The 27,957-nt window shown below is 43.8% G+C and overlaps 2 protein-coding genes across 2 annotated transcripts in view; both read left to right on the forward strand.

Moving 5' to 3' along the window:
* Nucleotides 1-1,225: 1,225 nt before the first annotated feature.
* On the forward strand, nucleotides 1,226-2,887 carry cryba4 (crystallin, beta A4; the record flags this gene model as incomplete). Its single annotated transcript, XM_080743607.1, has 5 exons — nucleotides 1,226-1,264; nucleotides 1,759-1,877; nucleotides 2,001-2,142; nucleotides 2,467-2,609; nucleotides 2,740-2,887. 5 exons carry the CDS (start codon nucleotides 1,226-1,228, stop codon nucleotides 2,885-2,887), a joined length of 591 nt encoding a protein of 196 aa, XP_080599733.1.
* A 2,516-nt stretch (nucleotides 2,888-5,403) lies between these two features.
* Nucleotides 5,404-27,957, forward strand: part of grk3 (G protein-coupled receptor kinase 3) — a 117,008-nt gene continuing 94,454 nt past the window's right edge. The window contains exon 1 of the mRNA XM_080742733.1: nucleotides 5,404-7,335. Within this exon, the coding sequence (XP_080598859.1) occupies nucleotides 7,223-7,335 (113 nt within the window). The 5' untranslated portion in view covers nucleotides 5,404-7,222. The remainder of the gene's footprint in view (nucleotides 7,336-27,957) is intronic.

The raw sequence follows: 27,957 nt of genomic DNA on the forward strand, positions 1-27,957 counted from the left end.
TTCCTGTCCCGTTCTCCCTCTATTAGCCCTGCACCGCCAGCCAGCCAGGGCCTGCACACAGCCACACAGGCCCCACACTCACACCCTCTCTCACCCCCCTAGCCCCTCAGGCAGCCTCTGCCTTCCACACACACACATACACACACACACACACACACAGGCTCCAGGGCCCACAAGGCCAACAACACCGCCAGTCCATGGTTCAGGGTTGATTTCTACTCTGGTTGGGAACCAGTGCTGTGCACCAAAAAATTGGTGGTCGACAAACTTTTTTATTTATTTAAAAAAATGTTTTTAATATATAATTTCTTAAAATAATTTGTATTATGTAAACATTTCTACATAATAATTATATTTCATTTAATTATGCATGTATTCATTCATTCATTCATTCATTCATCCATGTATTCATTATTTTATTTATTTTATTATTAATTCATTTATTTTGATTGATTTTGAATATTCATTATTAGAAGCCAACACCCCTTGTAGATCTGCTATGTCCGGTGCGCGACATGCGCGGCACAACCAAGTATAAATCAGGGAACAACCCGTGGTGGTGGCGAGGGCAGGTATAGAAAGAGGAGGATCACGCTACAGCTCTCCCAGATGAGGCCTCTGGCTCCTGTTCCTTTCCTGCATTTGTGTGCCTTGTGTAACTGTAAATAGATGCTGATGATGCTTTCAGTGCTGGAAATTATTCTGCACCCATCAGGCCAGGCAGAACCCCGTGTGCTATTCAGGCCATTCTGCTGCTAGTGGCGTGGAGCCCTCTCTAATAGAATGTAGCTGCTTTGTGCCTTTTCACACGCTGCATTGTAGCACTGGAGGCCTTTCATTACAGAGACAAAGGAACTATGTAGTATAAATGGAGCTGTGATGAATACTTTATAACACTGACAGTGTCCTGAGGTGCTGACCTGCCTATTGGAGCGACAGTACACTCTGTGGATTTTCAAACTCAGCCTTTCAGCTCCATTTTCCCGTAACTATTCAGCAGCTGTCCAATGTGTTTAGTTACTAGCTCTGGGGTCATGAATTTGCTGTATGGCCACTGTTGCAAACTTTTGATCGTTATCGTTGTGTGTTGTGCATGGGAAATGGAGAGGGGTGTGTGTGTGATAGATAGCATATTAGAGAGCCTATTTTCATAGTGAATGTTACAGGTTTTAGCCCCAAATCCCCTTTAAAAAACGATTTACCGTTTCTTTTTCTTACAGACAAGATGACTCACCATTGCACCAAGTTCTCCGGCCACTGGAAGGTGAGAATATTCATTGAAACGCAGATTTATGTCATGTCAATGTCAAGAACACCTCTAAAACTTTCATTAAGTCAGGATATAATCAACTGTTTTTGACTTGGTGACTTGATCACAAAGTATATACAATATCCTCCACACAACTTTTATTTATGTCCTAGAGAAGAACATAGTACATCACTGTAGCATGTAGCATCACTTTCCCCTCTATAATGAAACAAAGCATGGTTAGATGCAGGCAGGCAGTCTGCCTGCCAAATAAATGTGAATTTGGAGGCCCTGGGACCCTGCAGGTTCCTTGAGGGGTTTCCACAGGTTTGTAGCTATGTTATGGGAAACCTTGAAATTAAAGTGTTTGCTAAAAGTGTCCCTGCTTGTCTCTCAGATGATGACCGTCTTTACTCCCTGTCCCTGCTTGTCCCTGGGATCAGGGATTTTACTAACTGTCCTACTAACTAATATTTACTAACTGTCCTGCCCCTGCCTGTGTCTCTCAGATCATTGTCTTCGACGAGGAGTGCTTCCAGGGCCGTCGCCATGAGTTCACCTCCGAGTGCTGCAACGTGATGGAGTTCGGCTTCGAGACCGTGCGCTCCCTCAGGGTGGAGAGCGGAGCGTGAGTACACACACACTTGTGACATGACCGCAAGCTTAGTTTAGATCATGTTCGTTTTAGGGGTAGTTATGAGTGTATATGGATCCTCCTCCTCATCGTGATCTTCTCTGTCCTGGGGTGTAGCTGGGTGGGCTACGAGCACGCCTCCTACCAGGGCCAGCAGTTTGTGCTGGAGAGAGGAGAGTACCCTCAGTGCGACGCTTTCGGAGGCAGCAACGCTTATCACATCGAGAGGCTGACTTCCTTCAGGCCCATCGCCTGCGCTGTAAGTCAAACTGCAACAACAACCAAACCCTCTCAGTCTTTGCCACTTTTTTTACTGCATCTCTTTCCATTATGCCATGTTTATCTTTGTTTGCCTCCGCAATATTCAGTATTTAACCACTTCAAACCATATATTAGTTGACCGATTACCCTGCATGGCTCTATACTAGGCACACTGGTATTTCTCTCCACGCCAAAACCCTGTCGGCTTGTAGATCTCCGGAGTATGACACCGGCCCGCAACTAACTAGGCCTAACTATAAATCAGGGTTAATTTACTGAGCAAATGAGTGATGTGTTTGTCTTTATGCCTGTTGCCCTGCAGAACCACAGGGAGTGCCGTATGACCATCTTTGAGCGTGAGAACTTCATGGGCCGTAAGGGCGAGCTCAGCGACGACTACCCCTCCCTCCAGGCCATGGGCTGGTGCAACAACGAAGTGGGATCTCTGAGAGTGCAGTCTGGATCGTGAGTGGCCATAAAATGATCTCTCTCTTACAAGCATCATTGCAGGTTTTCCTGTAAGGCTTGGTTCACAGATCTCTCTGAATGTATACACCTTCATTTCTTATATCGATGTCTTTCTTCTTCCAAACAGCTTTGTGTGCTACCAGTTCCCCGGTTACCGCGGATACCAGTACATCATGGAGTGCGACCGTCACTGCGGAGAGTACAAACACTTTAGGGAGTTCGGATCCCATTCCCAGACCCCTCAGATCCAGTCCATCCGCCGCATTCAGCAGTAAACCACTTTAACTCCTGACCCTCACTCTCCCATGTGATGCTTCACCTTTGACCCCTCTACTGCTCTTCCCAAGTGCTGAATAAACTGTCTTTCTTAAACCCTACTGACCTCCGACCCAAGTTTATGTGTATCTATGTGTGTATATTATGTATATGACAAGAATATGTGTATCATAGAACAATACAGTTAAGTGTTTATCTGATAGTTCAATACAACTGAAACCTCAACAGAGATAGTTACAAGTACACATATTGAAACATAATTCACTGATCCATCCATCCATCCATCCATCCATCCATTCATTCATTCATTCATTCATTCATTCATTCATTCATTAATTCATCCATACAATCCATACAATCCATTCCATTCAAATCAATTCCATTCCAATCCAATCCAATCCAATCCAATCCAATCCAGTGGTTCTCAAACTCTTAATTTCAAAGACCCCCAAACTCTGGAACAAATGGAACCAAATGGATACATTTCCAGTTCCATTTGTACACTCACAGAGTTACAGACCAGTAAAGGGTCCATTTGGACCCTACTTTGAAAAACACTGCAATACAATCAGAATCATTGTAATACAATACAATATTGTAATAAAATAGAATAGAATACATAGGTAGATCTATGGGAAAGCATATACCATTGTTGGCCACTACACGGCACTACATTTCCATGTTTATAAAATTAGTTAATGGAGTCATTCTATGTACTATTGTATGCATATTATTCTATCGAGCTTTGGTCTTGTTTTAATATTTTTCATTAGCATATAAGACTTACTGCTGTATAAAATGCTATTTATAGCATTGTAGCATGCAGGCTATCAAGGTTACAAGCATGACATAACCTCCAACACCTGATCCCCCCCCCCCCCCCCACACCACACTGCACGTACGCACGCACAGGCGCGCGCACACACACACACACACACACACACACACACACACACACACACACACACACACACACACACACACACACACACACACACACAGTACATCCACTATTAATATCTGTATAGCCTACTGTAATACACTAGCATAGGGGCCGGGGGTGGGGAACTTTGATGATGGAGAAGGCCACTATATTTCCACACTCACTCCAGAGGACCGAATTGCATTTTTCATAATTAATGCCCAACTTGTCATTCTACTGTAGGCTATAGGTCACATAAAAGTAGCAAAAATAGCCGATCTATTTAGAATCTATAGCTCAAAACGCCTCACAGTGCATTTCATTTTGAGCTTGTACATGTGCTATTTTTCTTTCACCGCTCCAAAAATCACACCTAGTGTGAAGTGAGCCGTGCTATTTATGAGTTAATTTCATCTCGCATCCCACTATAGCCAATCACAGCGCGTCCTGCGAAGCTTGGCCAATGGGACCCTGGGTGTAGAACAAACTTTGAGCCGTTTGTGCCAAGATTTTAGGCCATATCCAGGCCAGATATACTTATAAGCTCCGGACATTTTTGAACACGTTTTTCTCCTCGCTTTTTGACCGGACAAAGCCAGATGTTGGAGCTATGGCTCCCAGGAGCACCGCTCAAAAATAGCAGATCAAGGTCACAACACCTTTGTGGTGTGCTGAGAGCCTGCAAACACCTGCTATTTTTGAGTTTTTCTTTTTTGAAAAATATCGAAAATGTTTGAAAAAATAAATAAATAAATAAATCTTCTGTTCTGGCGTCCCTAGCTGTTACAACACATTTTCAGATGGGGGTCCGCGGCCAAATATAATATCAATTTGTGTGTGTGTGGGAGTGGACTGGGCTTGGCCCTTGGGGTCCTTGACTTGAAATAGACATCCATTCAATGCGACTCCGTTCCAGGTCCTCCGCCTCGGCCCCTGCAGCTCCTGGTTTTGCGGGTGACTTGGCGCCGCAGTGGGAGGAAGTTGGTAGTCAGAGAAAATGCAACACTGAGCTAGCAAAGAGGAAAAAGAGAAGATCTGTGTGTGTGTGTGTGTGTGTACGTACCGTACGGAACGGGATTTAAACAAACAAACACATAACATATTTAATCTACCATTAGCATGTGCCGTGCGTAAAAGTGTGATAATATGAAAACGAACGGCGTCGTCGATGTCGCCAGGATCGATACGATTATAGCCTCAAGTTCTGCTTCTGCTCCTTCTGGCGGACCACCAAGCATCAGCAGCAAGCCAAGAAGAGGACTCAATACTAGTTGCTAACAGGCAGTACAGTAGCTACCGAATGTAAACTGCTGCCTCTGCCTGGGATCTAGTGGTCTACAGATATATAGATCTATACTATGGACCAGCACCGATTACATGTTATTATATACACACATTGACACAATGCTGCATTATTAAGATCTGTGATCAGGCGTTTATACACGTTAGAAATAAGAAGACTTCTAGTTCCCTTATCCAGGGGAGTAATGGCACAGTTTGTTATGGACTCAGACTGACTGGTTAGTGGAGGCACACACACATAGACCAGATATAGAGCGCTCACCCCCTCCCCCACCCATCCATCCATCCTACCGTCACAACCTCCTCCTGACGTCCGCGGTTCGATCGCCGTGCGCCGGGGCTGCTCGCTCTACCACCATCACCCCCACCCACCCCCCATGACTGACTGATACCCTACAACAAAACAACAATGGATTATTACTGTCGTTATCTGCACTTTCTTGGCGTTTTCTCTAAGCGATAACGTTGGATTATTTCTCTTTTTTCCCCCCGTTGCTTTAATATCGTGGGATATTTTTTTTACGTGTTCAACTTGTTGCTGTTTATGTGTGCGTGCGTGTGCGTGGAAGAAGCGTACTCTCGCGTCCAGTGTGTGTGAGTGTCGCTAACGTTAAAGCTAGCTCCGTGGTGAAGGTAGGTCGGTGGTGTCCCCCCGCTGCGAGTCCTGCGACAGAAGGAAAAAAGGGACATTTTGGCCTTATTTTAATGATATCATCGGTTATTTAATGTGAGAAAACGCTCCTACAGTAGGATATACATTCGGATATGTTGTGCATTCGCCGGCTAAACCTCGCTAATAGCTAATTTAACCCCGTGCTAGCGAGGGGTATCGTCGTTTAAACAGACGTTGGTTTCACAGTTCACACGCGTGGTTTGGTTTGGATGTGGCTCCTCTCTCGAGCACCGTTGGTTTGTGTGACTTATTCTTATTATTCTATGTTTTAAATCGTCCTCGTGTTGGACTGACTGGACATAAAGCTTCTTCTAGCTCGTATTCATCGCGTCTCGGCGGGTCGGGAGGGGGCCAACGTTCATTACATTCGGTTGTGATTGATTCTCTTCTCGCCGATACAAGCGAGCATCTGATCCCGGTGGAAACAGGAAGCCTTCAACGGAACGACAAGCCAACGGCAACATAAACATCCATATCGGGGCGGCGGTGTGGATTTCATGGAATGCAAATCATCAGGAATCTTCGTGTCCTCTTGTGTTATTTTGATCCACTTTCTTCTCGGTAGCCGTGGTGTTTTTATTTGAGAGATTTTTGATCCTTTTTTGGGTCTGACATTATTGATTCCCCCCTCGATATACGTCTCAAAGAAGAGATTTATTTGAGGCGTTTTGTGTTTTCTTTTTATTGATTTAATCGTGATTATGCCTCGGATTTTCCCCGTTGGTGCGTGAACGGTAAACGACGGGGAGAAAACACACGCATGTCACACCGGAGCCGTGTTTTTTGTGGACGTTATTCTTCAGTAAGACCCGTGGGAGCTGACAGAGCCAGGCTGCAGCAGCAGCGTTCAGCTGCGTGCATGTAGATCACATTACTACAAGCCCAGCCAGCGTTCACTTGCAATATTTACACTGTTCTGGACCAAGAGGCTTCTCCTCTAAGACCCCCATTCCCACCCACCACCATTTATCTGACTGACACTGAATGGGATTGTACTGATCATCCATCCAGCGACCTTGGTGGTGATAACAACAATAATAATACGTGATCTGATCAAGTAAAAAAAACAAACGTCACCCCCAAATGTCTGCTTCCTCCCCCCCGGATGTCATTTTCTCTGTCACACTGATTGTCCTTTGACACGGAGCGACAAAGGGAGCGTGTGACTGTCTGTCTGTGGAGTGTGGATCTGTGGACCCCCCGAACGAACAGTCGATGGTCCCCACCATCACCACCACCAGCATCAGCCGCCATCACCACCTCACTCACTTCGGTGTTGTCAGTATGCACGTTGGTGGCCCTTGATGCAGGTGGGCCCCCAATTTTGCCCGGACATTCGTTTTTATACCCCCTCCCCTGTGAAAACAAACATTCCCCAATAATCTAATCTGACGTTGTGATCGACTCGTCGTCGATCGCTTGGCCCAGGGGTTGAAGATGGCGGACCTGGAAGCAGTTCTCGCCGATGTCAGCTATTTGATGGCGATGGAGAAGAGCAAGTCTACTCCGGCGGCGCGGGCGAGCAAGAAGATCATCCTGCCCGAGCCCAGGTAAAACCATCAAGATGAGATCTGTGCTTATATTTAGCCCTGCGTGTGATGATTGCACGTATCACTGCCTTCTGTCTGTGTAATGCATATGTCAGTCAGTGCCTTCTCTCCTCTCTCTGCCATACAGGGGAGATACAAGGCGTGTGTTGCTCTCTCTGGCAACCGGTCACTATTAGTGACTAAGTGAAAGCATGTTTAATCATTGAACAGGGCATGTAACACTCACGCATGTAGCACATCATGTGTGTAGTAAACTGATTATTAACTAAGCAACCGTGCAAGTGACTCCTTGCATCGTGACACATCCTATAGCAGCAACCTTGCATTTGGGGTTTAATGAATTTGCATGCTGCCAAATTAAAATATCAATATTTAAACAATGCCATTTCCTATGTTGAAGCATGGAAACTGCATATTTGTTCGGATTTCTCTCGGCTAACTTGCTATAAACATAGTGCGTGCTTGCTTGATGTTGATATTGCACAGTGACGTGACAGACAGGCCTATGTTTTGTCAAGAAGATGCTGTCAACTCTTAACCCACTGGCACCTTTCAATCTACATCTTGGCACAAAGCGCTTAAACTTTGTTGTACGCAGGATCACATTGGCCAAGAGATTTTCCAATTTATGTTATTGACTTTATTGTACATAGCAGAGGCATCATCTTTTATTTGTGGGCTCGCCTGAAAGGCGAGACCAGTATGTTATCTTCATTATTTATAGAGTTCCGTCGTGTGAGTTCCGTCGCAGACAGTACAAAGGCGGGGCTCTTAGCCAATGAGGTGTGGAAAATCTGGGAGTGTTGTTAGCTGGAGTATTGGTTGAGCTTCACATGACAGTTAGCATGCTGCAGAATATAGTACGAGCGAGCCCACACTGTTTTGTAGGAACAGTATCTCTACTTCTAACTAGTATTTGAGTTCCTAGGACATAGTTGTGTTTCACTGCTCTATGGCCTGACCTACACTTGATCACAACACACACACACACACACACACACACACACACACACACAGTGTACACACACACACACACACACACACACACACACACACACACACACACACACACACACACACACACACACACACACACTGTGGATTGTCATCTGTCTCAAGATGTGTGTAGCAGCATTGATCTGCTCCTGTACAGGGAGAACGGCTTATCTTATCTTGGCATCTTTACTGCTACCAGACCTTTGTACTTCCATAATTAGCCCTACTTGTAACTGCTGCTTTTTTACGCTGGCCTGTTCTCTTTTGTTTTTTGAGTTTTGGTGCCACTTAATTAAACATATTCCTTTACATCAGCTGCTTATAATCAGAGTTTGAATTTGGCATCCATCGCTCTGCTCTGCTGAGTGCAAATCCTCGGCTTGCACAACATTAGTTGTTCTAATTGTTCTTGGGGTTTGAATTGAATTACATTGTGATGTCTAGGCAGTAGAGTAGGTAGCAGATAAACCCGTCTGCGACCGGCCTGAAAGAGGATGTGGTTATGGTTTAGCGATACAGAGGGTTGCCTTTCATACATTACAGGCTCGTCTCGTTTCTCACTGAATGCAAGCCTTGCTGTCATGATGATAACCGTCGATGTGAGCCAGGCCAGCACATCTCTTCACCAACAGTCTGCTTGGCAGTTTGGCACAATTTCACACAAGACTCTTATGTCAAATTTGGGGCTGTGCAAGTTTTGCACTTTACAGTAGGGATGGGACGATATGAAAATGTCATATCACGATTATTGTGACAAAATGAATCACGATTTACGATATTATCACGATAATCAAAATCCATTATCGCTGGGGCGGAACATTTGCCAAAAAATAGCAGATCTAGAAGCTCACAACGCGTCACAACGCGACACGTTGTGAGCTTGTAGATCGGCTATTTTTTGGCAAAGATGTCTGATGTCTGTGAAAAAAAGACTGTGTCAAGTACGTATATTATAAGTACCTTTTACCAATTATAGAGGGTTTAAGCGGTACTGTATGCTGCTCAGCAAATAAAAGGTGAATTGATCCCAGTGCATGACAGAGGACTATATCACGATAAATTAAATCCCCACAATACAATTATCGTGAGTGTTTCTTATCACGATAAACGATAATATCGCTTATCGTCCCATCCCTGCTTTACAGTTTATTTAGTGTTCACCAGTCAGTGAAATGTAATTTCTCAGACTCGTACTTCTGGTAATGTTGGCCCTGTACTCTGTGATTTCAAAGGATTAGGCTACATATCAGACCAGCCAGTCGTGTGATTGATTTGTGTTAGTGTCTTGTACTTTTAAGGCAGTTTCCAAACATAAGCAGAGACTCTGTGTCAGACAGTGTTGGATCGCACATGTCACTGCTGAAGATCCCCCGGCTTCCTGTTTTGCCAGTCAAAGCATGTTGCTGGGGAGGTCACAAAGGAGGAAGTTAAGGTCTTCTTAGCCAACCCTGCACATTCTAAGCCCCAGTTAGCGTATACTTAGTTGGGAGCCGGTGTCGTGCGCGGTAAATGTCAGGTCTACAATCTCGCATTGTGACTCGTGAGCTTGTATATCTGCTATTTTATGGTGTGCAACACCAACGCGCAACCAAAGTATATATCAGGCTTTACTTGATACTATTGTGAGTTGTTCCTAGTAGCTGCCTATCATGTTGAGTCAGCCAGCCCTTGAAAAATAAACCCTTGAGTTGTGCATTGTGTGTACATAACACTCAAGCTGGCTTTGCACAGTGGAAATGTTCACACAGATTCAGTTCCCTTGAAACTAAAAGTTGCAACGACCTCGGCTGCATAGTGTGACAGTTACAGATATTTCCATTTTGAGAAGTTGGTGTCATGCAAAAGCCAGTCAAAAACCAGATGACAGTGTCAAATGAATGATTTTGAAGTACAAGTGATTTGTTATTTACCAAATTCTGAAGGCGCCCTCAATGTAAGAGCTGCGTGATATGACTTCAATGTTATTATATCTAGGTAATTTAAATCAAGTACAATTAATGAACAATGATTATTATTTTTTTAATTGTGAAAATAGCAGATCTACAAGCACACAACGGGTCACACTGCGTGTTGGAATGTGACTTTTAGACTTTCATACACGGAAATGATGTTCCAAACATCAACCGTTTGTGACCTGCAACCAGTTGAGTGAAATTTTGACCGTGAAAGCCAGTTTTGGTGGTCCCATCCTCTTTTACAGTACACTTTAAGACATAATAAGACAGAATAAAGCCATAATAAGAAATAATGTGTTGATAATTAGAGCTAATAAATAAAATGCGGTGGTGGCTGAGACAGAATAGCAGAAAGCGAATAAATTATCTGGCACCGGCATCGCTGGTAACTGCCGCGGCAGCCACCACCGCACGGACGGGCAGTTTACCGCTACGGGACCTGCCGGTCCGTGCGGCGGCCGCCGGTCCTACTGTCGGGACTGCTGGTCCTATCGCCGGCGATGCAGTGCGACTGCTGGTCGAACTAGCGGTCGTGCGGCAGTGTCTGCCGCTGCAGTTCCGCGGCAGGTGACGGTGCCAGAGAATGTATTCGCTCTTTCTACTATTCTGTCTTTGTTTCTGTCTAATAAAATATATTAGCTCTAATTACCAACACATTATTTCTTATTATGGCTTTATTCTGTCTTATTATGTCTTATTATGTCTTAAAGTGTACTGTAAAAGAGGATGGGACCGTTTTGGTTAGGTCAGACTCTGCGGCAGTTAATAAAACAAATAGATTTAAAATCATTGAGATTTTATTTATAAAACAGACAAGACAAGAAGATGCTGCTTGGGGAATCCGTGTGGTGAAGTTGACCTCCTGCCCACAGCACTGTGGTTCAATTGACCCTGTGAACAAAAGTTATTTCAAGGAAGTACTGCTAGATTCCCATGGTGCAGAAAGCAGACTTACAGAGAAAGGGACTCCAAGGCACTCCATCAATGGTGAAAAAAAGTATAATTTATTTTCTGAGCAAGGCAACAAGTTGACCAACGCGTTTCGACCTTCTAGGTCTTCGTCAGGGTCTAACAATAGGCTAATCAGCCACACTTAAGTAGCCAATCTGCATTTATGACGTCATAAGTTAAAGGGAACACACACATGTTGGATGTCCAAGCAGATCAAATAAACCAAATAATAAAAAGAACAGCTACACCGAGTGACCAATACCAAATAAAAACAATTCAAGATAAATGTAAATAAATATAACATATTGGGAGAAACAAAAAACATATTTTGCACAGTGCAAAAAAAATATTTAAAGCATTGGACCCAATGGTATTAAAGTAAATAATAAACAAAAAACAAAAAACAAAAACCAGACACAGGATATCAGAGAAACGGCAAAAAGTCAACTTCATCATTTAAGCCTGGGTAGACTGTGGCTCTTAAGGTGACAATCCAAAAGGTTTCCCTTTGAAGCAACCTCTTGAGTCTATCACCTCCTCTGCCGTCACTGGGGATAACCTCTAAGGCTACAGCTTTTAGAGAGGAAGGACTTCCATGTCCTTTTTCATGATAATGTACTGCCATAGGGTAATTTAGGTTATTGGTACGAATCGCTGTTTTGTGTTCGCCCAATCGGTCTTTGAATCTACGTTTTGTTCTCCCCACATAGAAGCACCCACAGGGACATTCGAGGCGATAGACAATGAAAGAGGTGTTGCAATTTGCAAAGTGATTGATTCTATAGACATGATTAGTATACACGTCTGATATTGACCCTGTGTCAGCCTTCTGGTTGGTCCCTGACTGACCAACCAGCAGGCTCTTTCTGCCTTGTTCTGCCCTGGTTCCACCCTAGTTCCGCAGCTCCGCCTTATATGGTTGTTTATGTTGAATTTGCTAAAACATAATTTTTGGAGAAAAGAAAAACTGTCACTATACTGCACCTGAGACATTTTTTACTGACACCAAGTTTAAAATAAGAATTGAATACGCAGAACATCAATACGAAGCAACTGAAAAACACATTATTTCAATGGTAGTGGATGGAGAGACAGGATTTTTGTCCAACCAAGAAACGGCAACCAATGGGTGCGAAGAGGAGCACAACCACAGGCAGGACTTGACAAAGGGTCAATTCCTCCAGCTTGGCCCGGTGCTCCAATGAGCACAGCGGGCCGTGTTGGTGGGTGGGAAGAGTTAAGCCTGTATCAGAGTCGGGTCCGCGGTGTAGTGCCGTGTAGTCTTTTTGAGCGTGGATAGCCTTCCACCGCAGACCCGACTCTGATACGGGCTTTAGTGTTTACCACCTACCGTAATATGACATGAATGTAAGGTGCTGTAAAGTAACGGTGTAGTTTCAGGGCTGCTGTGGATGAAAGATATTCCTGGGGGTGACCTGAGCCAAAACAGTTTGAGAATGACATCACTGTGGTAGGGCAGTGGTTCTTCACCTTTTCAGGCCGTGACCTCCCAAAAGAATCATATTCAAAAACTGGGGACCCCTCACCCTGATAAGCACTTGGAAATGTAGGAGTTGATGTATTACATTTTAGTTTGACTCGATTTCGATAAATATGCATTAAAAAATACAGAAAATAAATATGGTCTTTTTCTCTCTATATATTTTTTTGTATTAAAACAAATCTTAAAAGTCCTTAAATAGACCATATTTACACAGCAACCATTCTGCTATTAAGTTAATGAAATGCCACCCCATTGCCACCCAATGCAACATGCCAACATGGCTGCCATGTGAAAGATGGTCTATGATCATCTGAGGACCCCCCTGGGGGTCCCGACCCACAGGTTGAGAACCACTGCGGTAGAGAATAGAACTGGGGAGGGATGGCACGTTGCGTCATCCCAGTGAAACTCCTCTCAACACATGTCACATGTAACGCACATCTGACCCACCGTAATCAAAAGGATAACGCAACAAAAAGCCTACAGCTCCTTAGTATGAGGTGTGTATGAGGTCATGTAGTGTGGCGCTGGTGAGTGCATGAGATGTATAGAGTAGTTTGTGATGTGCTAATGTGTCCCTGGGCACATATTGTATGAACGAGTCTCTGAGAGGATGCATCAGGGTGTACCTGCCTCTCAAAGTGTGTGTGTGTGTGTACTGTGTAGTGTGGGAGGGAAGGATACATTATTTATAATGTGCCATCTACAATATCGATTCTAAAGTCCTGCAAAAAAAAAACTAAAGAATACTTATATCTTTAAAAAATAGAAAACAAATCACTACCCCTCTTATGTGAAGTGGAGGATGGGAGACAGACACCCTCCCCACACCAAACAGTGTGACCAGGTCTATAACGTCATGACAAACTTGGCAATGACTGAATTGGGCAGATGGGAAAAAAACAAAACATTTATTTTAAATGAAGTGGTTCTTGAAAAATAGAATAAATGCCAAGAAAACAATCAATGGTTGAAGCTCTATTCTGGATTCCAATATACATGTCAGAGTAAGACAGTATAGTTTTTCTCCTGTTTTACTTCTTCACTTGAGAAAAGATTTGTCAGAAATGTTTCTGAACATTTTCTCCTGTCTATGGAAGAGAATTTATACAATGAATTTTCATTATGTTTGAATTGCAATTATGAACCCATTGCAACAACCTGTCAAAAAAAACAGAATTGACTCCAAAATACCCACTGTCGTTTGCTTGGCACATTATCTGTCCACCCAATTGTGAAATACCCACTTTCCTAGCAACTACCCTCTTTTCTGCTAAACAAATGGGCTCCTGAACCGGTTCCCAGTGTTTACAAGCTCATAATGTGAGAACGTGAGGTCATTCAATCCCAGTACCCTGACCCAGTGGTGTGTTCTAGACTTTTTTTGAGGGCATACTATAACCTATAATCCACGGCTATTCGTGTGGCCAGGGCATACGCCAGTGCATAATGCATATCAGATACGCTACTTTGAAAGGTTCACGAGGGCATACGTTTAAAAATCGAACCTCTGTTCGAAGTGGAGCTGTGTGTGTGTGTGTGTGTGTGTGTGTGTGTGTGTGTGTGTGTGTGTGTGTGTGTGTGTGTGTGTGTGTGTGTGTGTGTGTGTGTGTGTGTGTGTGTGTGTGTGTGTGTGTGTGTGTGTGTGTGTGTGTGTGTGTGTGTGTGTGTGTGTGTGTGTGTGTGTGTGTGTGTGTGTGTGTGTGCAACAGCGCCCCTCCCTTAACATGTGTGGCCACTGGCCAGAAAAGGTTACTGCAGGCTACATACCCGGAGACAGACAGACAAACAGACAAACAGACAGACAGACAGACAGACCCACACACACGGCCACGTATAGGGAGCTCCACACAGCTCCAAAAAAAAAAAAAAATCTTCACAGACTACTCCGTATACCCATGTGACAGGTAGAACACAGCACTGCCCTGACCCTAACCCAGTGGTTATCAAACCATTTCATGTCAAGGCAACATCTTGTCTTACTCCACTGTCTCTTGGTCGGCTCTGTCTGTGCAATGCATTGTGGGACATGGGCAGCGATGGGACGATATGAAAATGACACGTCATGATTATTGTGGCAGAAATAATTGCGATTAACGATATTATGCTTAAAAATTGCACTTTTGTTAACCACTTGAACCCCCAGCCTCCCTATTCTGGGTGGAACGTTTGTCAAAAATAGACGATCCACAAGCTCTCACAACACGTTGCAGTGCAGATATGATATTTATTTGGGATTTGTGTAAAGTGAAGTAAGAGCGTACCAATGTGCTCTCTAGAGGTCTTGTTTTATCAAGTATAGAGGGTTTAAGTGGTGCTGTATTTGCAGCTCAACAAAAGCTAATTCATCCTATTGTATGACGGAGGACAATTTCACGATGAATTAAAATATCTGCGATACTATATTGTGAGTGTCGTTTATCGCGATAAACGATAATAACAAGTATCGGCCCATCCCTAGACGTGGGTATCATAATAGGGCACTACGGAATGGCAGAGGATATCACGCAGTTACAAATCAAATGAAACGTCTGTGTGCAAATGCAGAATTGCACTGAATTGTGAAGTTTCCACACTTGTCCGAACCATTAATCACCTAATGATTTTTCCACGTCCCGTTTTAACCACTTAACTTATGACCTATTGCAAAAACAATTGCCTATCTGTTATTTTGTGAGATTCAGCTGCAGACACACACACACACACACACACACACACACACACACACACACACACACACACACACACACACACACACACACACACACACACACACGGATGGGAGAATCAATCCACTGCGTCTAAATGAAATAAATGTAAAAACTCATTACTAGCTGTGCCTCCCAACAGTGTGAGGAAGCAGAACTAAACACGCGCACACATAATTCTTCATGCTGTCAAATGGTTCCCACTTACTCCAGAGGTTTATTATGGTATTACCAGTTGGGTCATTAAAAAAGGGGGGAAAAACATTGCAGCGGGCTGGAGGGAGCTGTCCTAATATCACCCAGTTGTTTATACTATTCCATCTGTCTTGGATCTTAATTAAAGGGGCATGAAACCCCAGGCAGATTATTCTAGTTTGCTTAACGTTTTTTTCAGGTTAAAAGCCAAGGAAGCGTAAAAAAACACGACAGGCTAGTTCAGCAACGCAGCTTTTAGCTAATCCAGTGGTTCTCAAGCTTTTCTCCATTAGGGTCCACTTGAAAGCCTTTGCGGCGCTCCAATCTGACCATTATAAAGGTCCTTACATGCTCCAAATGAAGCCATCAACCTAATTACGTCCTACTCCGTTTTATGCCCATATATGGAGATCCCTGTCATCAATATTAAGCGCATATCTGGGAATGCCCGTATTTGGTAATGCCCATATATGGGCATGTTCTGACATCACGTTGTTGACTATCATGCAGGGGTCTCCATATATGGGTATACTACTGGTCCGATATACATCATTGGCCAGATCGCCAAGAATTGGTGGGCGAGGTCGCATGTCGCCCCGAGGCGTCTCAAGGCCGTCAGAGTACGAGAAGTCATCACCGCAGTGTAGTTTTCTAGCTATCACCTAAAAATGTATTACAAAGCCTAGGTGATAGCTAGGAAACTACACTGCGGTGATCGCTGCAGACTGTACTCTGATAGGGCCTTTACTAGTTAGTTCAATTTCCAAGTTTTCTAATGTGTAAAAAAGCCTTTGAAAATAGCAGATCTACAAGCTCAAGCTCACATTTGTAACTGTTTCGATAACCGTTTTTATCTCACTGTCAGAGCTGATAACGTGGACTTAACTTCTGCTATACAATTACAATACCAGTGGTTCTCAAACGCTTTTATTTCAAGGACCGCCATAACTTGAGAGTGTGCAAGTGGTTCCACTTGTACACTCGTCAGTGCGTTGATTTTTTACAATACTGCCCTACCACATAGTGGCTGCAATTTAGCCGTTATATGCCAAGGATTTCCTCCCTACGTGCATTTACAGTATTTCTGTGTGTTGTCGCTGCTGTTGTATCCTATTGAGTACTGACTCACCTGCCACAGTGAGGAGCCCCCACCGGGAGGACGTAGTGGAGCATTTGTCCTACTCCTCCCGCTGACGGGTGCCTTCCCCCAGCCCGTAAGATTACACGCAGTAACAAACATCACCCTCCTGGCCTGCGTGGCTTCCCTTCCCCCCAGACATGGGCCAGTTGTGTCCGTATAGGCACTGGACAAAGCTGGATGCACCGCGGTGGATGCAGACCTAACACCTCCGCGGCGGTGGGCAGACACTTCCTACCACTCAGCCACCCGAGTGCTCACCTAGGCTGTAAGCAGTGGTGTAAAGTACGTAGGGGTGCCCGCTGGCCTACTGGTCCGGGCGCATATCACTTAGGCATTGCCACATAGGCATGGATGCCTGGCGGCGTCGCCGGTTTGATTCCTGATCCGGATGACCTTTGCCGCATGTCACTCCCCATCTCTCCCCCAATTTCCTGTCAGTCTACTGTCCTTTCGATAAAGGCATAAAAAGTCCCAAAACAAATCTAAAAAAAAACAGTAACTACGTAGATTTACTTAGGTACTGTACAATTTTGAGGTATTTGTGCTTTACTTGATTGAGTATTTCAAGATTTCCAATACTTTTGCTTCTACTCCACTGCTTCTCGGATCAGACTGAGACAGAAGAAGTGACCCATTCTTTTTTTTAAATATATTTTTTGGGCTTTTTCTGCCTTTATTGATAGGTGTACAGTAGGCTGACAGGAAATGGGGAGAGAGAAATGGGGGGGTGACACGCAGCAAAGGTCGTCAGGATCGGGACTCGAACCTGCGACGCTGCAAGGGCTGGATTACCAGCCTAGGTGCCTGGACCACTACCCTGTGGCCCAGGCCACCCCTTCTTTAAGTCTAGATTCATTTATGCGCTAAATATTGAAGAAACTGGTGTGTTTATGTTGGAATATATTCATTTCTGTTAGCTGATGTCTGTACTGTGGCTTAAATACTAACACAAAAGGTTGAAGATTTGATGTCATTGCTAGGTGTTGTCAAGTCACATCTACTACAAACTACCGTGTCATATCGTGACATGTTGTTAACTTGTACTGTAGATCTGTCCATTATATTATACAATAGAGAATGCTTTTAGGAGATTTCCCCAATGTGCAAAGCAGTGCTGCGTCGATATTGACTCTGTTTGAATAAATTCAAATAGTTAATTTGACAATCGACCACTGCACCATGTTAATTTGATTAAATAACATGACTCTGGTCTTATCGATACTTGTCACTTTAGAGACCTTCTACTTGATAGGACGTATTGATAAGTACAGACCTATATTGATTTAGATCCCACTTTTGATCCCCATTCCTAATTACGAGAGGGAAAAGAGAGAGAAAGTTTCAGCCACACCTACCATCAGTTCCCAATACTTGCCACACCCAAGCCGTGCTACTCATACGCTGAGTTGGCGGTGCCCGGAATCAAACCCATGACCTTGTGGTCCAAAGGCGAGAGCTCTACCGACTGAGCTAACCGGTCCGGTTAATTAATCCATTTAAAACCGGGAAAGCATCTGCATCTGTGTCATTTTACCGTAGCTATTCAAAAATAGCAGATACACAAGCCTGTAGCTCATCACCTTGTGTCGCGATATGATCTGCTATTTTTAAAATGATCCTTAAAATGTTTGCAAATCTTGGAATATATATATATATAGATATAGATATAGATAGATAGATAGATAGCGACTATTTTTAACTTGAATGTTGCTTCTGGGGGTCCCTGGAACAAAGTATTTTGAGATGGGAGTCGGCAGCCCAATACATTTTGTGGGTCCTTGACATGAACCAGTTTTAAGCAACACTGCTAAAGCAACATGTGTTTTTCAGAGACCTCTCAGGATTTAGCAGACGGTTGTAGAATGGGCCTCAGGTCTTGAGGGGGTTAAGTGATGTATTATAGAATAGATCAGGTATTTTCTCTAGCAGGGTAATGTCCCACAGCAGAATGCCTGCACCTAGGATAATGACCTGTCATGCTTCATACACTATGACGGTGTCGCTCGCCAAAAATAGACGATCTAGATTGGCTATTTTTGGCGAGCGACAACGTATAAAATCTGAATTTAATCTCTTCAGATGTGTACATAAGTCATGAGTTGTTCTTAAATCGGCCTACAGTATAACTGATTAACCACAGCGTGCGTGCGTGCGTGTGTGTGTGTGTGTGTACGCTAGCACAACAAGGCTGGAGCACACCGGGCACCTTTTTAAATTGTTTTTTAATTCAACCCAATGAGAAATGACCAAAAAGGTGATCGACTGACTGAACGTGAACGCATTGTGTCCGCTTTTAGAATCCACTGGTAAGAGGCGTGCTTTTTCGGAGCAATTTGAATAGTTGTAACTTTTTTTGTTTTCATGTGCTGTGTGTGATGTGGACCGCTTTCCATTAGCTGTGTCCAATCACGTCTCTCTATGGGCTGCGTTGATGGGAAAGGTTGAGCACCGCTGTCTTTGGGCCGATGCATAATCCACTTTTAGAACCCAGTTTAAATGGGTTCCGGGGGCAGACCTCCTTTCAGAAACACCCCCACTTAGAAACATCCCCATTCAGAAATTCCCCCACTGAGGTTAGGGGTTAGGTTTAGGTGACACCTCCATTTAGAATAATGGAAGTCAATCCTCTGAATGGCAATGTTTCTGAATGGAGATGTGTAACCGCGGGTACCGTCATAAAGTCAACTGTTCTGTGCTACCCAGATGTTGTGACGGGAGACTGTTTTATGCAGGTCTTTCAGTCCGAGTGTATCAAAAAAGCACCTGGGTTAAGGTGGAGACAACCTCCTGTTGGTCCGACCAGGTTAGCATTCACCAGCGTCGGCAGGTTAGCATTTCACCAGGTTAGCATTCACCAGGTTAGCATTCACCAGCGTCGGCAGGTTAGCATTTCACCAGGTTAGCATTCACCAGGTTAGCATTCACCAGCGTCGGCAGGTTAGCATTTCACCAGGTTAGCATTCACCAGGCTAGCATTCACCAGCGTCGGCAGGTTAGCATTTCACCAGGTTAGCATTCACCAGCGTTAGTTTTACTGAGGTTAAGGTTAGGTTCAGGTGTATCTCCGCCCCCCTGACTTTCGGCACCTCCACGCAGCCAAGCTCACAAGCTTCTGCTGCCTTAACCGAATTGCATTTTTGATACACTCGGACTGAAAGACCTGCAAAAAACACTCTCCCATGTTGTGACGCTCCAAACCGATTTAAACTCGGCTCTAAAAGTGGAGTATGCATCGGCCCTTAAACCCATTGTTAGCTGAATGCGTATTTAATAATTATGTGGCCGGTTCAGCCGTGTCTGCTCCACTGCTCCGTACAGATAGATGTGACAGCCCTAAGGAGAGCGGTGACAGCTTTAAGGAGAGAGGCAGCAGGAGCTGACAGCCGGCGAGGACAAACAGACATGTCTCTCTGTCTGTGTCCGTCCGTCCGACAGCTTGTCTATAAGCCATCGATACATCTTTAGGCAAGAAATATTCCATGCAATTGCTCGGTCCTGATTAATATCACATATATACACCTGCTAAGTTGTCAATATTCAGTGCGCCCCATAGATTTATATTGGAGTCTGTTTGTGTCGATCCAATTGCTTGTTTATTCTTGTATCGATTCTCCACTCGTCAAGGGCAGTGTGCTGCAGTGGCTCTCCAAGAGGGGGTCCTTGAGGGGGAAGCAGGAGGGCTCCATTCAGCCCCCCAGCTGAATCATTGATCGTCAGGAACCAAATGGACCCTTATGTGTCTGTAACTCAGAGTGTGTACAAGATGGAACCATTCAGTTTGTGGTTTAATATTGCTTATCAAACTGACATTAAAATTAAAGGTTGAGAACCACTGATGTGGTAGATGACTAGTGTTTCCCACGAAAACAGTATCTCACACAAGGTGTGTAGAGAGGCAGAAGTAGCGAATAAACCAAACACTTGGGGGTACATATCCATTTGTGGATTTGCAGGCTTCCAGACAAGTCATTCAACAATGACTTGTCTTTTAGTTCTACTGGATCCCTTCTCCACTAGTCCCTCCCTAACATTTTAGTCTAGTTTTTATTTGTTGGTGACATTGTCAATATATTTAGTCATAGTTTTAGTCATCATAGCTTAGTTTTTTTTCTTTTTCTGTGAAAAAACATAGTCGACAAACGTTTTTCGTCATAGTTTTATTCAATGAAATTAACACTGGTCGCACAGCAAAAAAACATGAAAACGAGAAATAATGCCCACTGTTCTGCTTACCGCTCGGCCAGATTCTAAATTTAGCCTGAAAATCGACCGACCAACAAAGGACTTCTTTACTCTGACCATATTGAACTTTGGAACTCTGTAAATCCTTTTTGAAGGTAGCAACTTATATTCCACATTCAGAACAGGCCTAGTGATTGAAGAGATACTCCTTGCCAACCTCATACCTATACTGTTGTTATAAGTGGATAAAGGGTCTTCAACGGGAGGGTCCGGCTTCCGCGGCCAACTACATTTATTGTTGGTGGTCGGTCAATGTTTGAGCACCCCTGATATAGCACTACATACAGTTTTTTCAGAGAACTGCATGGTTTTAGAAGACATTTGTGGAATGGGCCTCAGGTTTATCGTGATATTGTCCTCCATTTTGCACTGGGATCAATTCAGGTTCAGGTTCAGGTTCAGGTTCAGGTTTATTAGTCACATGCATATCCATACAGGTACAGACATACAATGAAATGCTTGTGCCAGGAGCACTCTCAGCCTTATTACACACAAAAACATCAACCCACAACAACAAGACAACAACAAGTCACCCAAGACAACCCAAAAACAACAAAAACCATACAGTGTAACAGTGTACAGTTTAAAAACTGCGTACAGTGCACATGACTACCTAGGTCTCGCTTTCATCTCTTCGTTAAGCAACCTGATTGCTTGAGCATAAAAACGATTACTGAGACGGGTGGTGTGCGATGAGATGCTCTGGTAACGTATTTTGGATGGGAGGAGATAGAACAGGGAATGGGCGGGATGACTGCTGTCCTTTAAGATGTTCTCTGTCTTTTTCTTACAGCGTGTGTTATAGCTGTGGTAATTCTGTGCCAATGATTTTGGCAGCTCTCTTCACAATTCTCTGTAACTGTTTACTGTCTTGAACAGTCACGTTACCAAACCACACTGTGATGCAACCTGTCAAAACACTTTCTATGGTACAGCGATAGAAATTTACAAGAGCCTTGGTGCTCAGGCCAAATCTCCTGAGGCGCCTCAGAAAGTACAATCGCTGCTGCGCTTTCTTAAGGATACCTTTGCTGTTTAGAGACCATGTGAGTGAGTTTGTTATGTGAACACCCAGGAATTTGAAACTGTCCACTATGTCTACAGGTGAACCATTTATGGTTAAGGGACTGTGATTGACTTTAGACTTCCTAAAGTCAACGATGATCTCTTTTGTTTTACTAACATTTAGAGAGAGATTGTTATTCTGGCACCATAGGGTTAGCTCTTCAATTTCCCTCCTATAGGCCCTCTCATCATCGTTGGATATTAGTCCTATAACCGTGATGTCATCTGCAAACTTGAGAATAGAATTATTGCCACACCTGGCAACACAATCGTAGGTGAACAGACTATACAACAAGGGACTGAGGCAGCAGCCCTGGGGCGCTCCAGTCCTGGTCAATATCTTAGATGAATGCTTGTTCCCTATTCGTACAGATTGTGGCCTGCCTGTCAAAAAGTCAAGCAGCCAGTTGCAGATACTACTGCCAAGACCAAGACCCCTGAGTTTCAACACAAGCTTAGATGGTACAATCGTGTTAACTCATTGAGTGCCAATCCCGAACTAGTTCGGCTTTATTATCGTATCGCAGAGTGCCGATCCCGAACAAGTTCGGCTTTTAAATTTTTTTTTTTTTTTTTGAAAATTTTTTTTTGATTTTTTTTTTTTTTTTTGGACCCCATCAAATCTGGTGAACATGATTTTCAATCGCGATTTTGCATGTTCCACCCCCATACAACCCCATCTAACATACAGGGCAGCCATGTTTGTTTACATAACATGTAAAACATAATGGCGATTATCTCAAGAATGCCTGAACGGATTTCCAATCGGATTTTTTTGTTTGAAAGCTGTGAACAAACTGCACAAATCCACTCCAATGCAATCCAGGATTGCATTGGATTTTTTAGAGCTCATTCTTCTCTGTTTTTTTCCCATGCATGAGGTGTGCAAGGTTTAATCATGGCTAAGTTGACGAAAATAAGGCTTCTAAAATGCTTGGTAGCCAATAGCTAACTTCAAGCTAACTTCATCCTCTTCCTGTACATGCACAAAGGAAAGTGTTCAGGCAAGTCATGGCTGCAGGGCTTCTGCATATACCAGCATATCTCTATGGGATTTTCTATGGCCACTGGGCGCCCTCTAGTGGTGAAAGGGGTGGCACTAAATGAGTTAAAGGCAGAGCTATAATCTATGAAGAGTAGTCTGACATAAGAGTTCTTTTTCTCCAGATGTTTCAAGGCAATGTGTAGTGCGAGAGAAATAGCATCATCGACTGATCTATTAGCACAGTATGCAAACTGTAGTGGATCAGTATTGGCAGGGATAATGTGCGTTATATGTGATATAACCATTTTTTCCAGACACTTCATAAGAACAGAGGTCAGAGCCACAGGGCGATAATCATTAAGACAGGCGACAGGTTTTTTCTTTGCTATGGGTACAATTATGGTTTCCTTGAAACACAACGGTACCACACACAATGACAGGGACATATTAAAAATGTCAGTAAAGACCCCCGTAAGCTGGTCGTAACACAGTTTAAGGACACGTGAGGCTATCCCGTCAGGGCCGGCCGCCTTATGAGTCCCAACGCTTTTGAAAGTTTTACTCACATCTCGTTGTGTCACCTGCAGCTCCACCGCACCGGGTGTTCCCCGCACCGGAGTAACTGGGTCCGTGTTGTGAGTTTCAAAGCGGGCGAAAAAGTTATTCAATTCGTCCGGTAGAGAGTCCGAGGTGTTAATAACAGCCGGCTTCGGTTTGTAATCCGTAATCGCCTGCAGCCCTCTCCACATACGCCGTGCGTCACAGCCACTGTAGTTGTTCTCCAGTTTTTCCCTATATTGTCTCTTAGCGTCTCTGATCGCCTTTCTCAGGTCGTATCTGGATTTTTTATAGCGTTCCTCGTCCCCAGATTGAAAGGCGGCTCGGCGCTCTCTCAACTTCAGACGAGTGTCATAGTTCATCCACGGCTTCTCGTTGGGATAGGAGCGAACGGTTCGCGCTGGGATGCAATTATCCACACAGAATTTAACATAGCTGGTGACAGTGTCAGCGTAGTCATCCAAACTTGTGGCTGAGTCTTTGAAGATGGACCATTCTGTCGATTCAAAGCAGCCCTGGAGTTTAGATACATTATCTGTGGACCAGCACTGAACAGACCTCACCTTGGGTTGCTCGGACTTCATTCTCTGCTTGTAGGCAGGTAGAAGTAACACAGCTCGATGGTCAGATTTCCCAAAGTGGGGCCGTTGGATCGCTCTGTAGGCAGCCTTGATGGTGGAATAACAATGATCGAGCGTCTTGTCGTTCCTTGTTGAGCACTTAACGTGCTGGTAGAAGTGTGGCAACACCGATTTCAAGTTGCAGTGATTAAAGTCCCCCGCCACGATTGATATGGCCTCCGGGTGCTTATTCTCCTGCTTGCCGATGACATCGCTTAGCTCGTCCATAGCCTCAGATGCATTCACTTCTGGTGGGATGTATACAGCCGTTAGCAACACACAAGGAAACTCCCTGGGTAGGTAGAACGGTCTACACCGTAGTGTTAGATGTTCCAACACCGGCGAGCAGTGTTGGGAGACTATATCCACATTAGTACACCAAGAGTCGTTGATGTGAAACAGAACACCGCCCGCTTTTGTCTTTCCTGTGTTTTCCATGGAACGGTCCGTGCGGAACACAGAGAAGCCATCTAGCTGTACCGCCCTGTCAGGGACGTCAGCTTTCAACCACGTCTCCGTGAAACAAAACACACAGCAGTTCCTTATATCCCTTTGAGAGCGCACCCGGTTTCGGAGGTCGTCCATTTTGTTGTCTATAGCTTGGACGTTGGCCAACAATATGCTGGGAATGGGTGGTCGAGAGGGACGTCCTCGTAGTTTCACTAGAGCGCCACCTCGCTTCCCCCTCTTCCTCCTGTGGCCACGCCATGGTGGAACCGGGTTGTTGTTGTTGTGTAGCTCTCTCGGCAAATCCCGAGGCATCAAAACGTCTGAAGCAACAAATCTCATGTCCAGTAAAGTCTGGCGATCATAGGTCATCGTACAAGACGCGTTTCGTGCAAAGACAGTGACATACAACATTAAGACAAGCAATAAGGCGAGAGCAGCTCTCAGCGTGTCGCCCTGGAACGGCGCCATCTTCGTCCCCCCGACTTTCGGCAGCAACCGCTCACTCATTCACCTTTTATTTGCAGAGCTGCATATCCGATACCACTTAAACCCTCTATAATTGCTAAAAAGTACTTATAATATACGTACTTGATACAGTCTTTTCACTCCCTATCAAATGTCTTTGCCAAAAAATAGCCGATCTACAAGCTCACAACGCGTCGCAATGCGACGCGTTGTGAGCTTGTAGATCTGCTATTTTTTGGGGCAAATGTTCCGCCCCAGTATAATGGATTTCGATTATCGCGATAATATAGTAAATCGTACATTTCTTTTGTCACAATAATCGTGATATGAAATGTTCATATCATCCCATCCCTAGCTAGCCTCAGGTCTTATTCTTGGGGTCGTATGGCAACAGACCAGGTTTTACTAGTACTGAAGAGCACTGAATCACAGGAGTCATTCATCATAGCACGGCACGGCACAGCACAGCACGGCAGCACGCTGCTTCACACTGGTGGAAAGAAGGCATCGTCACTTCAAAGGCTCTGCACACACACTTCTGGCATGGGGGAGAAAAGGAGAAATACAAGACAATAGCAGTAGTGTGAAAAGACAATAGCGCTAGTGTGAAAACGGGCGTGTTTCGTCTTTTATCTGAATCCTTTCGAGACGCCGCCCTTGTTTCACAGAAGACCCCCCCCCCTCCTTTATTTACAGTTTAGGCCTTTAGCAAGAGTCTTATCAGTGTTGCCATTTCTGCTTATTATAAGCGACTTTGGGGCGTCTTCTTCTGTAAAGTAGCTTGTAAATATTGAAGTGTATTTGCAAATTTGGGCTCTTTTCCTAATGCTGTTAAAGTGATAGTTCACCTATTTTTGACATAAAGCTGTGTGAAATACTTGCCATTAAAACAGTGGTTAAAAATGTATTAATTGATTACCAGAGTCCCATGGTCAGAGTTACTGGTCAGTTTTCGATGAATATTAAGTAGTTCCAATGGGGTGGGGGCCATTTGGCGTGGCCCAATCATTGAAAATAGATTAATCCACAAAACTAGCGTCATTTGTATTGTTGGCCTATTTCTACCATATAGAGCGAGGTTTCGTTCTGATCAGCTGACTGCAAAGCACCTTGTTTTGGGGAAATACGTTGCAGCGGCGTAGTGATACTGGACACAAAAAATAGTACCATGTGACAGAGGGGTCAAAGTTGAACGAAAGTTGGTCTATTTGGTAGAAATAGGTCAACAATACAAATGACGCTAGTTTTGTGGATTCATCTATTTTTAATAATTGGGCCATGAGTCCCTACCAAATCACCGGAACTACTTTATATTCATCTAAAACTGACCAGAACTCTGACCACAGGACTCTGGTAATGAATTAATACATTTGTAACCACTATTTTAATGGCAAGTATTTCACACAGCTTTATGTCAAAAATAGCTGAACTATCACTTTAAGCCATTTAGAAGCCATTATTGTGTATCATTATTTTATGCTTTAACTATTGAAAAATAGCAGATATACAAGCTCGCAGCGTGTGCACCGAGTGCCGCGCTGCGAGCTTGTAGTTAAGCCAGTGCTTCCTAAACATTTTCATGTCAAGGCTTCCCCCCCGACCCCCCAAATAAATTCTTCTTTTGAGGCTTGTTTTAATAGACCTGGTTGCTTATTTCTCTCACAAAATCTGGCAACACTGTTTCTTATCCAGAGCGACATGCAATAAGCAAGGTAAACACATACATACATCCAGAAATGCAGAGGGACAGTGTAGCCGTGCCTCGATAAACTGGGATCACCGGGCAAACAATTAGCCCATAGCATCTGCCTAAATGACCTGACATCTCTAAATACTTAGCGTTCATTTTCGGGTAATAAAAATGTATTTGATTAATATTGTGTTGGCCTGCAGACAGACAGGCCTGTCAGCCTGGTAGAGGATTGATGGTTGAACGCACTGCTGTCGCTGTGAGCCAGTTAGAGTAACTGCCTTTTTATTTCACCTCCCCACCCCTATAAAATCACCCTAATCTCTGCCAGGGTGATAAATTCACTCCAAATGGAGCTCAGAGCTCGTAGCTTCTAGACTTTGGAGCATCCAGGGTGTTAGGAGGATCATTAGCTGTTTGGCCAACTTCATACTTTAAACTTAAATAATTATAATTATTATAATAATCATCATGCAGATACAGTTTGCTGTATTTGTGACTAGGGTTGGGATCGGGAACCGGATCCAATAATGAGGAACTTTATAATGTCTAGGACATACATGGGCAACTGCCGGCCCGGGGGCCACATGCGGCCCCCACCTTCACTTAATGCGGCCCGCAGGTTAATACCAGAATACTGATATATTATTGATTTCAGCTGTTACAATTCCAAACATGACCTGCTTTAATTCCGTCAGTCTATATTAGTAGCTTAATGACTAGTTTAGTAGTATTAAAATGTATTTTTTATGTCCGATGTATTTGTATTTAGGTTCATAAAGTTAACATGAGTATATGACTAAATGCGTTTGAAATTAAATCAAAATGTTACATTTCAGGATTCCAATTAAGAAATAACCAAAAATATGAATTAGTTTTTGTATTTGGATTCCAATTCAAAAGAAGCAAAAATAGCAGATCTACTGCGATGCATTTTGAGCTTGTAGATCTGCTATTTTAATATATAATGATATTTAATATATAATGATGAATATAGTGTACCCATTCTGAATGGGTTAATCTTTTTACATACCGGTAATCAATGCTATATTTACATTCCGATCTTAGTCGCTTTTCGGATTAGTTGAGGGCCCACT

This window comes from Nannobrachium achirus (genome assembly GCF_963921795.1).
Source record: "Nannobrachium achirus genome assembly, chromosome: 15".
NCBI classification, from domain to species: Eukaryota; Metazoa; Chordata; class Actinopteri; order Myctophiformes; family Myctophidae; genus Nannobrachium; species Nannobrachium achirus.